This window comes from Chrysoperla carnea, chromosome 2, assembly GCF_905475395.1.
Source record: "Chrysoperla carnea chromosome 2, inChrCarn1.1, whole genome shotgun sequence".
NCBI lineage: Eukaryota > Metazoa > Arthropoda > Insecta > Neuroptera > Chrysopidae > Chrysoperla > Chrysoperla carnea.
Genome location: NC_058338.1, coordinates 37,347,744 through 37,361,417, shown reverse-complemented (window position 1 = coordinate 37,361,417; position 13,674 = coordinate 37,347,744). Strand labels below are relative to the sequence as shown.

Here is a 13,674-nt window from a genome sequence, read left to right as displayed (position 1 = left end):
ATAATTAGTATAATAACATCCTGGTGGAAAAATATTTGAAGAAAGAATAAGTCTTAACAAGTCTTAAAAAGTCTCAGCAACTCTGAATAACTCTGAGTTCCTCAACTTTTTAAACTGTCTCATTCAGAGTTATTCAGATTTACCAAGTCTGAAGTTACTTCCATATTTTAAAGATTAATCATTTTTTGTAATATCACCATTACAATCGCCTGGTGTAACTAAATAAGACCATGTGATCGAAACCGAATTTTGTCTAAACAGCGATATAGAAAAAAAATACAGCGTTAATTTATTGATTATAGCGATTAATTTTTGTTTAAAAATTTGTTGAATTTTACATTTTTTTTATTAACTTAAGCATCTATGTATTGGGAAATTATGAATGATTCCTCAAATACAATATTTATTACAAATTAATAATGTGATTATGAATCTATTTTAATTTTTTATATTAATCAATTCCTGTTAAGCTGTTGATGTTTTTATAATAAGTGAATAATTCTGGAATCAACGACCTCCTTTCTTAATTTAAGTAAATAAGTATTTGATTGGTTAGAAAAATTGCTTGATGGCATTTGAAGAAGAAAGTCTTATCGTTAAAATTTTCTGTGATTTTATTATAGTGAATATTATTATTGTATAAATATATTTTTTTGTATCAGAGTTTCTAATTTTTATAAATGAAGTAAATGACTTTTGTTCTTTTAATTTTTTTTGAACCCTGTAATAAATAATGGTGATTGAGTCACACGATTCACCAGACAAATTATCGGCTATAATAATGGAAATATATAAAAATTTGCCTTTATCTAATTAAAAACATCAAATTGAAAAATATTATTTGTTCACAAAAGAATTCTTATAATGTTTCTAGGCCGAATTTGTCGAAAACTTAGAAAATATTTGTGGAGACACAAACCTCAAAATTTTCTAAATTTTAAATATTCCATAGAAAAGTTGCTTAATTTAAAGCGGATTATTGAACTTTGACCTTGAATTTTAATAATTTAAGGTTTGTTCAATCTTATATCCGATTTCTCAAGTGATAAGGCTATAACAAGATTGGTTTTAATTCAAAGATTGATTCAGATAAAAACAATTTCAGAGCAAGCCCTGAAAATTATTCGTCGAACGGAGATTACTAGACAAAGTAATCAACAGTATTATTTCTCCTTTTCTTTTAACAAAAATGACATAAAATTATGTTTCATAAAATAATCAGTACATGTACACCAATTTCTGTCTGCAAGGAGCCTGTACTGGATTGAATTTTAGAATGTGTACTTAATAAAATTATGGATTTTTTTGGAAAAGTGCGGCCAAATCATAACTAAATGGGGGTACATGCTCGCACCCACTGCATACACTTAAAATCAAAGTAACTACGATAATTACTAAACGGTTAGACGTGAAACTCGAGTGGAGAGGTAGCAGCTGGAGCCTATACGGACGAGGTCTAGCCCTCGGCCGTTGCGTTCTTTGTACTTCGCGTCTGGCTGTCTTTTGTTTTCAAAACAACAACAATGCCCAGATAGGCGCCGTAAATTTAGCCACGACCGCTTATAGCTCAGCATAGGAGTTTTAAGACCTTATATAATGTGTTCTTGGTGTAAAAATTATCTTAGAACATAAAATTAAATAACATAAAAAGGGAATTTCTACTAATTGACTTACGAAAAGTCACATTACGATGTAATTTTCTTTACGATCGATGCCAAATGTATAAAATTGTGTAAAATATCAATGAAATGTTTAATATGTAAATTGTGTATAAAGTTAACTTGTAAATAATGAAAAGTAGATATTTATTGACTGATTATATAATAAATATAAGTATATTATATGAATTTATTAAAAATTTTATTTTTTTATTTGCGTACCTTTCTAAAATCAATAAGGTTTAGTTTTTATTGCTGCAAGGGTAGCTTTATACGGTCCAAAGTTTTAGACTTTAAAAATGGTAAGTACAAGTTATGCTATCGGGTATCTAAATTGAAAGTACTTAAAACGGATCACTTTCTAAATAAATTTCAATTTTTGCCCCAATTTCCTAGATCAGTTTTTTGTATTTTATAAATACGTATTTTGACTACCAAGTAGTCATCATCAGTATGAATTAGCTATAATCGTAATTACTCTTAGGTTACTCGTTGCTAATTTGGTGGCGAACTTCCAGGTGCCTTTGAGGCGTATTTATAAAATACAAAAAACTGATCTAGGAAATTGGAGCAAAAATTGAAATTTATTTCGAAATATCCTAGAGTTCTCATTTATTATCTTTGATAATATTTATATGGATCACTTTCTGTTTTAATTAGCATGAATTATTATGCCAGTTGGTAGGTTGCACTTCCAGTTATCAGTAGCCAATACCAATAGTATTGGTATATTGAACAATATATTGGTAATAAATTTCGATTTTTGTCCCAATTTCCTGGATCAATTTTTTGTATTAATAGATAAGTATTTCGACTACCAAGTAATCAGCATCAGTATGAATTAGCAAATCGTAATTTGGTGACGGACTGCACACTGCTGTTTAGGTGCCCTATTTATACTTTTTCAAGTATTTAACAAATTGTGACGTCGACAAATCAGCTTTGATCAAGCGATTAGTGTTTGGGCAATAAAAATTATCTTTGTAGGCCTGTGATACTCGATTATTTCATCACCTGATTTTGATACTTAAAAATTTTAAATCAAATTTAAAATTGAAAAACCAAAAAAAAAAAAAAAATTATAAAAGTAAATTTTTTTTTTCAATTTAAAAATATAACATTTAATTCTAAAAATTCAACCTTTAATTTTGCAATTTATAAGTGTTTAGTAAAATATACGCTACCTCTATTATTATTATTATTATTATTTTTTAAATTTTATTTAAGGTTTTTAACAACTAGGCTCTATTATTTTATCATGGACGTCTTCAATAAAAAAATGAACTATTATAACAATTGTTGAGTCCACTCCATCTTCCTCCCCCTCCCTCATATTGATATTTTTTGATCTTATCATGGGAGTATCTCTGCGTCACAAAATCTGCACAATTTGATTATCCATTTTTATTAATTCAGCAAAAGGTTTAAAATTTCTAAGGTTTGTTAAAAATAGTTATGACATGTATATCACCAAATATATTTCAGAGAAAAAAGTATGGCATCTTTTTTACATTTGCTCTGTGCAGATTTTCTGACTCAAAGTGTACCTAGAGAACGTATGGGGTGATCTGCGACTTCGTTCAGAACGTATATACATATAGCTGCTATTCCTCACCTTGGATCCAAAATTGTATTAAATAAGATCATGAATTGTCTACTTTTGACGGCTGCAAACGTAGACAATTCATCAGACGTAGCCGTCTCTTGACTATATCCGATTCGTTTTAGAGAATTTTATTTTAGAGAATTCTCAAGCATGCGCAGTATAGATAAAATGTCTCGAACGAGAGAGAAAACAAATATTGTCGGCACCGTAAAGTTTGGACATTCTTTCCCGTACCAACTGCCCATACCGTAAAGTTTGGACATTCTTTCCCGTACCAACTGCCCATATACCTTTAGTATTACATATATGTGATATCTTCTATAGCCAAGTCCACTTAACAGCCACAATGTCACATCTTCTGGTTGACAAGTCCTCTGATATGCAGCTGATTTCATCATCCACACTCTATCCAAGTCTGCGTAGTTTTTTAGCAATGGTAGTTCGTGCAGTGCTATGAGGAATATTACGGAGTAGTTCATTACTGGGACAGGATCGAGTTCATGAGGTAAAGTTCCTTTCTCGAGAAAGGATCCAGACAATCCTTATGGCGGTACTGGGTGATATCCTCATTCCAAATGGTAGCTTCTTTGTACATGTACACTCCCAGATCTTTCAGGTTCAACTTTTCTCATGTCTCAAACGCACGTTCCCTGAGGGTACCTCTCATTTGTCGAGTGGTAGAGTTCTGAAGAGGAGCTTCTCATTCCGCTTTCATGATGCCTAATCCACGAAACTTATGGGGATCATATATCATGCCATTGGCAACTTGATTTATTAGTTCGATTGACGCTTAGACAAGATTTGCCTTGGAAAAACAAAGCTATTCTTAGGTTCTTTATTTCTGGTTGACTCTTGGATAAGGACTGGAATACGAAAGTTTGATTGCCGTCCCATCCTCGACCCTTCTAGATTACTTGAAAAGATTTTTCGTGTTTAAATGTGTGTGGGAGTGAAAAAAGTAACTCCAATAAATTTGCATTTCCTTTGGTTCCATGACCAAATTTCAGCTTATGGTCCATTTTATTATATTAAAATTTTACTGTCTCATTGAAAGCATGAAATATTTCATACTTGACCATATTTCATATTCTGGATGTAAATAAATAAAATGTAAACAAAAATTGTTTTTATGTTTATCGATATCTCTTTTTATTAAAATTTTATTTTATAAAAAATAATAATAGTTTTACAAAAGGTGTATTAGTATACCTTTGTAAAAAAAAAATACAAAGCGAAAGTAGGGGTACAAAATAAAGTTAAGGAGAAGTAAAAAAAAACTTTACCTACCCCTACAGCACTGAGCACAGTATGAATGTCAGAAGCCGGTGTGTATGACTTGTGTATGTTGTCGATTTACTACGATACATGTGAGAACTGTGAAAGGACTTCAATCGTCTGTCACCCGTACGAGAGTGAACAAGCGGTGTGACTAACAAAAGTATTTTTGTTTTGAAATTCGTGCTAAACGACTTTTAGTTACAAATTTTTGAATGAGACAATTTTTCAGTGTGTTAATAAAATCCAGTGTTTTTTTGTTTGTTTGTTGTTTTGTGTGAAAATCTATTATTTACCATATAAAAACAATTATGGATATAGTGCAAAAAATGGATTTATTATGTGTTGAACGTATGTCAGACAGTAATTTTGCGAAAATTGATCCGGTTATATTTCAAGATTCGCGTGTTATGAAAAATATGTTAGATATGGAAGAAAGTTACATGCCAAATTGCAATTATTTTCGTGTTATACAAAATGATGTTCAACCGTTTATGCGAAAAGTGGTCACTACATGGATGTTAGAGGTAAGTTTTTAGAAAAAATTGTTTTTCCCATAAATTTTTTATTTGAATGGGATTTTTGTTTGTGGGCTTAGGTGTGCGAAGAACAAATGTGCGAGGATCAAGTATTCCCATTAGCTGTTAATTTTATGGATAGATTTTTATGTTTGTGTAGAATATCTCGCCAACAATTACAATTACTTGGTGCGACCACATTGTTAATGGCTTCAAAAATTCGACAATGCCATCCATTACAAGTGGATTTGTTATGTGCTTATACTGACAATAGTATCACACCTTCAGAGCTTCGAGTAAGTTTTCTTTTTTTAAGTATTTTAATTAGTTAGTATTTATTGATAGTGGAGTGTTCTAAGTTTAAGTTTCGCTATTGATTTAATAATGATTAATATTGTATCGATTAACCTGAAAATAATTGACAGATAGGCATGATAATATTCCTATTGTACTTTTTCAAAATCATCATCCATTTATCGGTTTATCGATCATCAATATTAGAGTTAATAATAAATTTTTTTCTTCCGAATGGGACTATTTGAGTTTCTTATTTCAACTGATTTTGTCATTTCTTTCGATACTCTTAAATTGTTTATAAAATAGTATTTAATGTGATATTTTCCAAAATTTTCAACCATGGCAGAACAAAATATTCTCCAAATGTTTCTAAAATTATGATGTGTACAAACTAACACAATTATTTTAAGCACAAATGATTCCACCGAATTTTTTGGCTAATGCCAATGGCTCTTAATTGGCAGTGTCATCCCTAAAGTTTATTTCGAAAATGTAAGAAAAGGGATGGGGGGGGGTACAATGAAATGGAAATAAAAAATACTATATTGAGACTATAATATGCTTTATTGTCAAATCACCTTGAACCAGTTTTAATTTATTACTTCTGGCCCACTTGGACTAACATTAGAAATACACCAATTTGAAATTTGTACAAATTTGGGGTAATTTTTAATAAATAATTGTGTTAAAAATTAACTCTGGAGTATTTTCTGTAACTGTTGACTTTTTTCCACGACAATATTTTCAAAAAATTTAAAAGAACTTGATTCAATTGGCGTTGTTTCATGGTATTACGAGGTATAAATGTAGCGATCTTCCACAAAGTCCCATTTTTTCAATTTCAATAATTGTCTCAATTATAAAAAAAAGAAGTTTATCAATTTAAAAAAAAAAATAATTTTAATAGCTCGCGTGCCACATATCCGCTATTTTAACATAATGATTACATATTTCCGTAGAAGTTCACGTATTTTACTAAGATTCTTCACCGCAAATTAGTTACTTATATCATCAAGTGTATTTATATTTTTAAAAGAATGTATTTTGGGTGATTTCCTTAAGAAACAATGATACTTAATAATGTTCAGAATACCTTAAATCCTGTTATTATATTAAGGGTATTTGCTTTTAGGATTATTTTTTTATATTTATATTTATCTTATTGTTTTAAAAACCCCCTTTTTGTGGTGTATCTTATTAGATTATTTATGTGCAGTTAATGGAACTAAGATATATGTCACATGAGTATTGTTCATATAAGTTTGTGATTTCCTTGATTAGAATCGGTGGTCAAAACATCCTCTTCTTTAATTACTTTGCGTGCAGTTTAACTTCATAATCTTATATTAGGAATATAGCTGATAATCGACCGTTTCCATAGACAATTCCAAGTCTGTAAATTTTATGAAACAGGAAATATTTCCGTTCTACCCCGTTTTCTGTGATTTAGTTTTAGTAACTATTACAAAATAGTCAAAATTTATGTTGTTTGAAAAGCTGGGGCGGCAAATATAGGAAGCAAAACAATTTGCTACCCCCTCTTTAAACTTTTATCGGACGTGCAATACTCTACCAATATTTCGCCAATTGGTATAAATAGTCCGCGGGACAGCACCCTTTTTGTTAAATGATTAATACATACTTCAAATTTCGTGAGTAAGCTTTCTTTTGACGAGCCTACCAAAGTTTCTCCTTACGACTTTTTTTCGAAAGTGCTGCGTTTTCAAATGAGCATGATAACGTCATATGCAAGCTATCGTTCTGAAAAAACTCATCAGGAAATTTGTTGGGCACTTGATAACTTGAATAATCATTAAATAATTCAGCAAAAGTGAATGTTTGAATTGAAAAATAAAAAAAACTTCATTCGAGGTGTTACAATTCAAACATGTTCGATATTGTTATTTTTTATAATTATTAATGTTATCAAGTGGCCATAGTGCCCGAAAATTTTCCTGCTGCGTTTTTCAGACTGATAGCTTAAATATGACGTCATCATTTTGATTTAAAAATGCAGCAATTTCGAAAAAAATCGTACAGAGGAAGTTTGATAGGAAGCGCAGTTCTCACGAAGTTTCATTTAAAGTACATATTAATCATTTAAAAAAGAGAGTGCTTGCTGCCCCGTAGACTAAAATATTTGATAGGCAGAAATATTCTATATCACACTTTTTTTCCTGTAATCTCCATAGTTCATCTCCGTAATCTTTCATATTCTTAACTAATTTACTATAATTTTCATTATTGACACTTTTCGTTATTGAAACTTATTTCGTTATTTAAACTTACACATTTGGTTATTGAAACTTATTTCATTAGGACTCCCCCGCAGTGAACAAAAAAATTTCATTTGATATTAAAAGAAATTTGTTGTATTATTATAAACGTAATTATTTAATTTCAAAAATTACTCTTACCCAAGAGCTTAGTCATTGAAATTTAGGGCGCTTTGAATAACATTTTTATGCACTTATACAATAACTGCATAAAAATGGTATTGTTTTAGTTAGTGCTCAGTAATTTTTTCCCACCATGTAAAAACAATTATTCAATTATATAATTATAGGTTAGCGGTGGTGTTATCATATAATAATTGCATTTTATAAAAATTGTCAACCCTCTCTCGTCTACAATTTTTGTGGTTGGTATATTATTAAAATAATATAAAAATATAGATAATCGATCTTTAATAAATGATTCCAAATTTGATAAATTATATTATAATTATGGGAATATAAATATATTTCGTAAAACAATGAACATTATGGGTTTTTTCAAACACTTGTTTGATGAAAGGGTTTTTTTGTATTTACGCATTATTCTCATTCAGGATGGCGATTGAAATAATGTTGTGTAATTCCCTGATATCGATAAAAAGTCCTTGATCATATAAACATAATAAAACTAAAATAATTAACAATATTGTGAAGAAGTAAACCAAAACCAAATGAATTAAATCTTTAGTATAGAAAAATTCTATCCCGAAGGGAAAAGCGATACAAAAATTTACTGATTCAATTTTTTCGGAAATCACGCTAACAAAATCTTAAGATTTTTCCAAAACTTTGAATATAAGTAATTAAAAGCTTAATGCACACGATGTTAAAATTTGAAGACACTCTATCACCCCTAACATGAAATAATTGCAATTAAAAATGCCTTTTTTAACACACGTAGCACGGAAGAAACGTGGGAACATAGCAATTCTTCTTTCCAGTGAAGAAGCCTTGCCGTTTTGATAAAAAAACGAGAGGTGTCGTGGGCATCCGGTAGGCACTATATTCCTTTCGCAATTTGGTACATTATAAATGTAGCGCTTACTTTATTTACAATTATAAGTCAAATACTTGTTTGATTTAAAGAATTTAATTTTATAACTACTTTTAGTTTTTACTGTATGAATTAATTGTAATATTAGCTTAAAAAAGACATACTTCTGATTTAGTAGTCAGTCTAATTTGTGCGTACATTACGTTTGGTTTGATCAGGATATTTATTATGACATAACATAAAAATTTCTTTGTACTTTAAATTATCTCTGTTATCTTTAACTTCTGATAACTTTCACAGCTCAATTTTTTTAATAAGATTTTGACAAAAAATGTAAATTGACAATTATAATAATATTTTTGCATTTTCTCGAAATTGAATCATTCGCGTCGACTTCAAAAAGTAATGTTATTAACAAAAGTATTTATTTATTAAAAAAATTTTAATCTTTAACAAATTTTTGATTTTGATATTGAGACATCAAAATATTGGATATTTTGGTTATTCAATTCTTCATAACTTCCGTAATATTATTGTGACATTTCGCCAAAGAATTTGAAATTTATTTTTATTTTGTTCCAAATTTATGCTACCCCATAAAATAAAAAAAAATAAAATCAATAAATTTTTGATTTATAAAAGTGAATCTTATATTAGTGAAAAATTTTCTCACGTGAAATAATTTGCTTACAGTCTTATATAAATGAATAAGGGTGTCCCAAATTTTAAAAGAAGGGCATAATTCTAGTTTATATTAAGGATGATGCCTCAAGCATTATTATTTTTATATGGGACATATATTTTTTTTTGTTACTTACCTAATTTCTTCATGGCCAGGTGTGTGTGTGTATACATTTGTTGATAAGAATATTATAATTCAATTGTTCAATTCCAAAACGGGACCTTTGAGACGAGTTAACGAAAACGGGAATTCATATCTAGTTTTTTTTTGACGTAACGGACATCCGATAGTTAAGGGTTGAATGCACCCTGTGCATTTTTTTTCTGTACAGATGCATCATATTATATAATAGATTGTATACAAAATCTATTCTTTTGAAGGAAATAGGCGGTGTAGAATAGTAGAATTTTACTCCTTATTTTGATTGTATTTATAAGAAATGCTTTTTTTTGGGTATTTATATGGTAATTTTCTTTTCATAGAAAAATATTGCTAACGGGTTGAAACCGTTCATTATATTTTTAAAAAAAGTAATTTTTTTTATTCTAATCTTTTTTCGAATAAACCCTCTAAAGATTTTGCCGTTTTGTTTTATTTATTCAAAATTTTAGTTCAATTATTTTAAGGGTTTCATGAAATAGTTGAATCCCACCCGCTTCGCTAAATGACTTTAAGGTAGTACATTAAGAAACGAGAGTTCATTTCTTCTTCTTGATGACCAAATAAGAATTGGCCTAAGTCTCTTCAGCCTTTTGATGAAATCTTTCGATATCTTAACCGATGTTAAAAATTGGGCGCCAGTTTAAATATTTAAAAGAAAAATCGTAGCACAGGAGTTGCGTTAGCTAAGCGAATTCTCTCTTGATAGATGATAATTCTTGACAAATTAAAAAATCCTATTTTGAATTTTGATGAATTTTTATTTCGAAAACTAAGCGTCTATAGAATAAAAATCGTACTTTTTTGCTTAAAATTGATAAAAAAATTATATAAAATATAAAAAGAGTAAGATTTTGCGTTCTAGGTGGGTTTTTAAGGTATCGAATCGTGTAAATAAAATAAGAAGACACTGAAGAAGAAATATTTACCAAAATATTTCTTTGATTACAACATAAACTAGATAGCAACAATGAAAATATTATGTTATTACAGTTTTAATTATTGTTGCATATTTAATTAATGTCTAGACAGATGGGTTTCGTAATTGTTAAAAATGAAAACAATCAAATAGAATTGTCAAATTCTTATAAAATAAATAGATTTTACCGCCTTAATACAAATTTAAAGTACAAATTTTTCTCTGGTCTTCCCAATTTAATCCATATCAAATCGTTGTGTGCATAGTCATGGTAGGGATAATAAAATCGATGCCAACGCTTCCAGTGAAAAATTTTGGCGATAAAAGAGGCTGTTAATGTTATAGAAATATCAAATTAAATTTATTGAAAAACACTAATTAATTAAACTTAATGCATTAAAAATTGTGAAAGTAAGAAATCAAATTGCACAAATATTATTTTTCAAATGTAATTTATCATAATTATTTGTTTAAATTTGTGAGACAATAATATTAAATTTTCAATGAAAGTCAATAAATGCAATCCATACAATTCTATAATTAAAGTAGTGTATCGTTACCATGGAAACACCTCCAATAAAACTCACGCACGGTGCGAATAGCCAAAAATTTATCCCAGACAACTTTATAAACCGAATTTTTTCTTTAACTGAAATTATTTGAAACGTTTAATTTGCGAAAATAACATGTTTTAACTTTCAACAAATTCATCCCTCTTTTTCGTCTATAATTATCATTTATAAGTCCTCTTTTTTCTCGTCATGGGCTGTTAAATCTCGCGCCAATATAAAACAACAAGGTAGTTTCTTTCTTTGAAGAAGTAGAAAAAAAATGGATACAATTAATTGCTACTTTTTTTTGTGGTTTAACTGCTTGGTAGTAGTATATATTTTTTCTTGATGGTGTTCATCAAGGGTGAACAAATGTGTGTAGGAGTTTACAAAGGGTAAATAGATCCATCATTATAGATCATCAAACATGTATCAAATTACGTTAGCAGCAGCGGCAATCAATTGACCTGACGACCCTTAAAATATAATACTTATAACTTATTATTATTTAAGCATTATATTTGTACTTGTTTATTTGTTAACAAATTAATGTTTATGTAAACAGTAGTTGGCGCACATACTTTCTTGATTAAAAAAATTTTGATGTAACAGTTGTAATCATTATAACTTTTATCGTTAAATTTTGCTCCCGTGGGAAATACTTGGTTTATGTATCGTTTTTTTTTTTAAATGCTCTTCTCCAAATTTGATCTTCGCATCGATTATGACATTTTATGGTTATTCAGTGAATAAGTACATATTACGGTTATACAAGTGAGGTGAGAAATTGGACAAATCAAGAAAAGTAATTTCCAATCGTTGAATGTCAAAAAATTCATTAGGTTTAAAAGAGTACCTACTAATTTAGGGATAGGGTTGTGTTGAAATCTCCTTTGCCTTCATTTTTCCGTCTCATTTTGTTTTCAGGCGTTCTCACTACGAATTTTCTGATTAAGATTATATGATTAACTACCCGATTGATAAGACCGCACGATTAGATAGGAATATGGCTTTCTGTGAAACTAAATTCCACGAAAGTATTCTTAGGATCGTTCTGATCAAAAGCTCTCACGACCACAAAATTTTTTAACGAGTAATTTTCGAGCTTCGGGCGATCAATTTGTTTTCTCCAAAAACGTATTTTTTAGCCAAGTTATTTTGTATTAACTATGATCGATAAATGGGAAAGTTTATTTCTTATCAATCGAAATTCATTAATCTTGCAGACATAAAATTAAAGATACTTTTAAATAACCAAGGTCATTTTGAGGTTATAATACTTTCTTATTAACATAAATTATGATAATTTACTTCCTGAACGGGGGGAAACTTAATTAATTAAGTAGACGCAATTTTATTTTAAATATATGTAATACGACTAAGATGAGATGATCTTGACCCTGAAGATCTGTGTATACATATGTATATTATGTACATATGTATAATAGAGTTCGTACAAAACGAAGTGGCACCGAGCAAGAGAGAGTGTATGATGTATATGTATGTGCACTCGTATCTACACTCTCTCTTGCTCGGTGCCACTTCGTTTTGTACGAACTCTACTACAGGTTATATAGAAGCTAGTTACTCTTATCCATAATGCACTAAATTACAGGAGTTATTTTATTATTTAAATAGGTTCAGTATCACGTACTGAATGTAAATGCACAAAATCCTTACAAAAATAGGCGGTGGAAGTGCCTCCATTTTTAGGAAAACCGTTTTAGGCTATATCTCCATAACCGTGCACTTTAGACCTAAAATGTAATTATCTTTATTGAAGATAATTAAATTACCTACCGTTTTTGTAAATTAACTTTTTTTGTATCACTAACCGTTTATGACTTATACAACTACGACGATTTGCTTATTGATTATTTGACCGATATGTCTTCTAATATTTGTTTAAACAAGAAAATGATAATAACTTAACTTATAAATCTACAAATTTTCTAAAACATTTACTTTAAACAATAAAGGTTATTACCATTTTTGGTCTAAAGTGCACGGTTACGGAGATATACCCTAAAACGGATTTTTCTTAAAATGGAGACACTTCCCCCGCCTATTTTTGTAAGAATTTTGTGCAATTACATTGAGTACGTGATACTGAACCTATTTAAATAAAAAAATAACTCCTGTAATTTAATGCAGAAAAAATTGCTCTGTAGTCTGAAGTAATTGTATAATATATGAATGAGAATTAGTTATTACAACTGTGGGAATGAATTTAGCCAGGGTTATGGACCTATATTAAATTGATGAGGGAGTAGAATTTCGCGACTAACTAAATATGTGGTATGTTTGTCTATATGAAAACTGACATCATTAATAAAAAAATATTATGTATGACAAACATATTACAATGACCCCAAAATAACACAATGTCTGGCGTCAAATATCAATCGCTTTTTATCACAAATAATAAATTGCCGCAAGATTTGTTTTTTCCTTTTGTTAGGACTATGTTATACAATGTAGTACGATCAAATTAATTGAGACACATAAAAGTACTGTAAATTGTTTTAGAAAATGTTAGGCTAGTAAAATGAAATTGATTATATTTGTTGTATAAATCTCCCTTGAATCAGAACATTTTGAACCCGAAAAATTAATTTTTCTCACCTGAAAATTATTTCCGTACCCGAAAAAACTAAAAATTGGCGATGATCTTCAAAATCGGCTCAGTTTGGAAAAGGTTTTAAGAAAAAAGGCAATTTAATGGAAAGTGTTCTTAGA

At 29.3% G+C, this 13,674-nt stretch overlaps 1 protein-coding gene across 1 annotated transcript in view; it reads left to right on the top strand.

Moving 5' to 3' along the window:
- The first annotated feature begins 4,830 nt into the window (after positions 1 to 4,830).
- The window catches only part of LOC123293521 (G1/S-specific cyclin-D2-like), a 51,205-nt gene continuing 42,361 nt past the window's right edge, over positions 4,831 to 13,674 (top strand). Inside the window, exons 1-2 of the mRNA XM_044874371.1 lie at positions 4,831 to 5,066; positions 5,138 to 5,353. Of these exons, the coding sequence (XP_044730306.1) occupies positions 4,851 to 5,066; positions 5,138 to 5,353 (432 nt within the window). The 5' untranslated portion in view covers positions 4,831 to 4,850. The remainder of the gene's footprint in view (positions 5,067 to 5,137; positions 5,354 to 13,674) is intronic.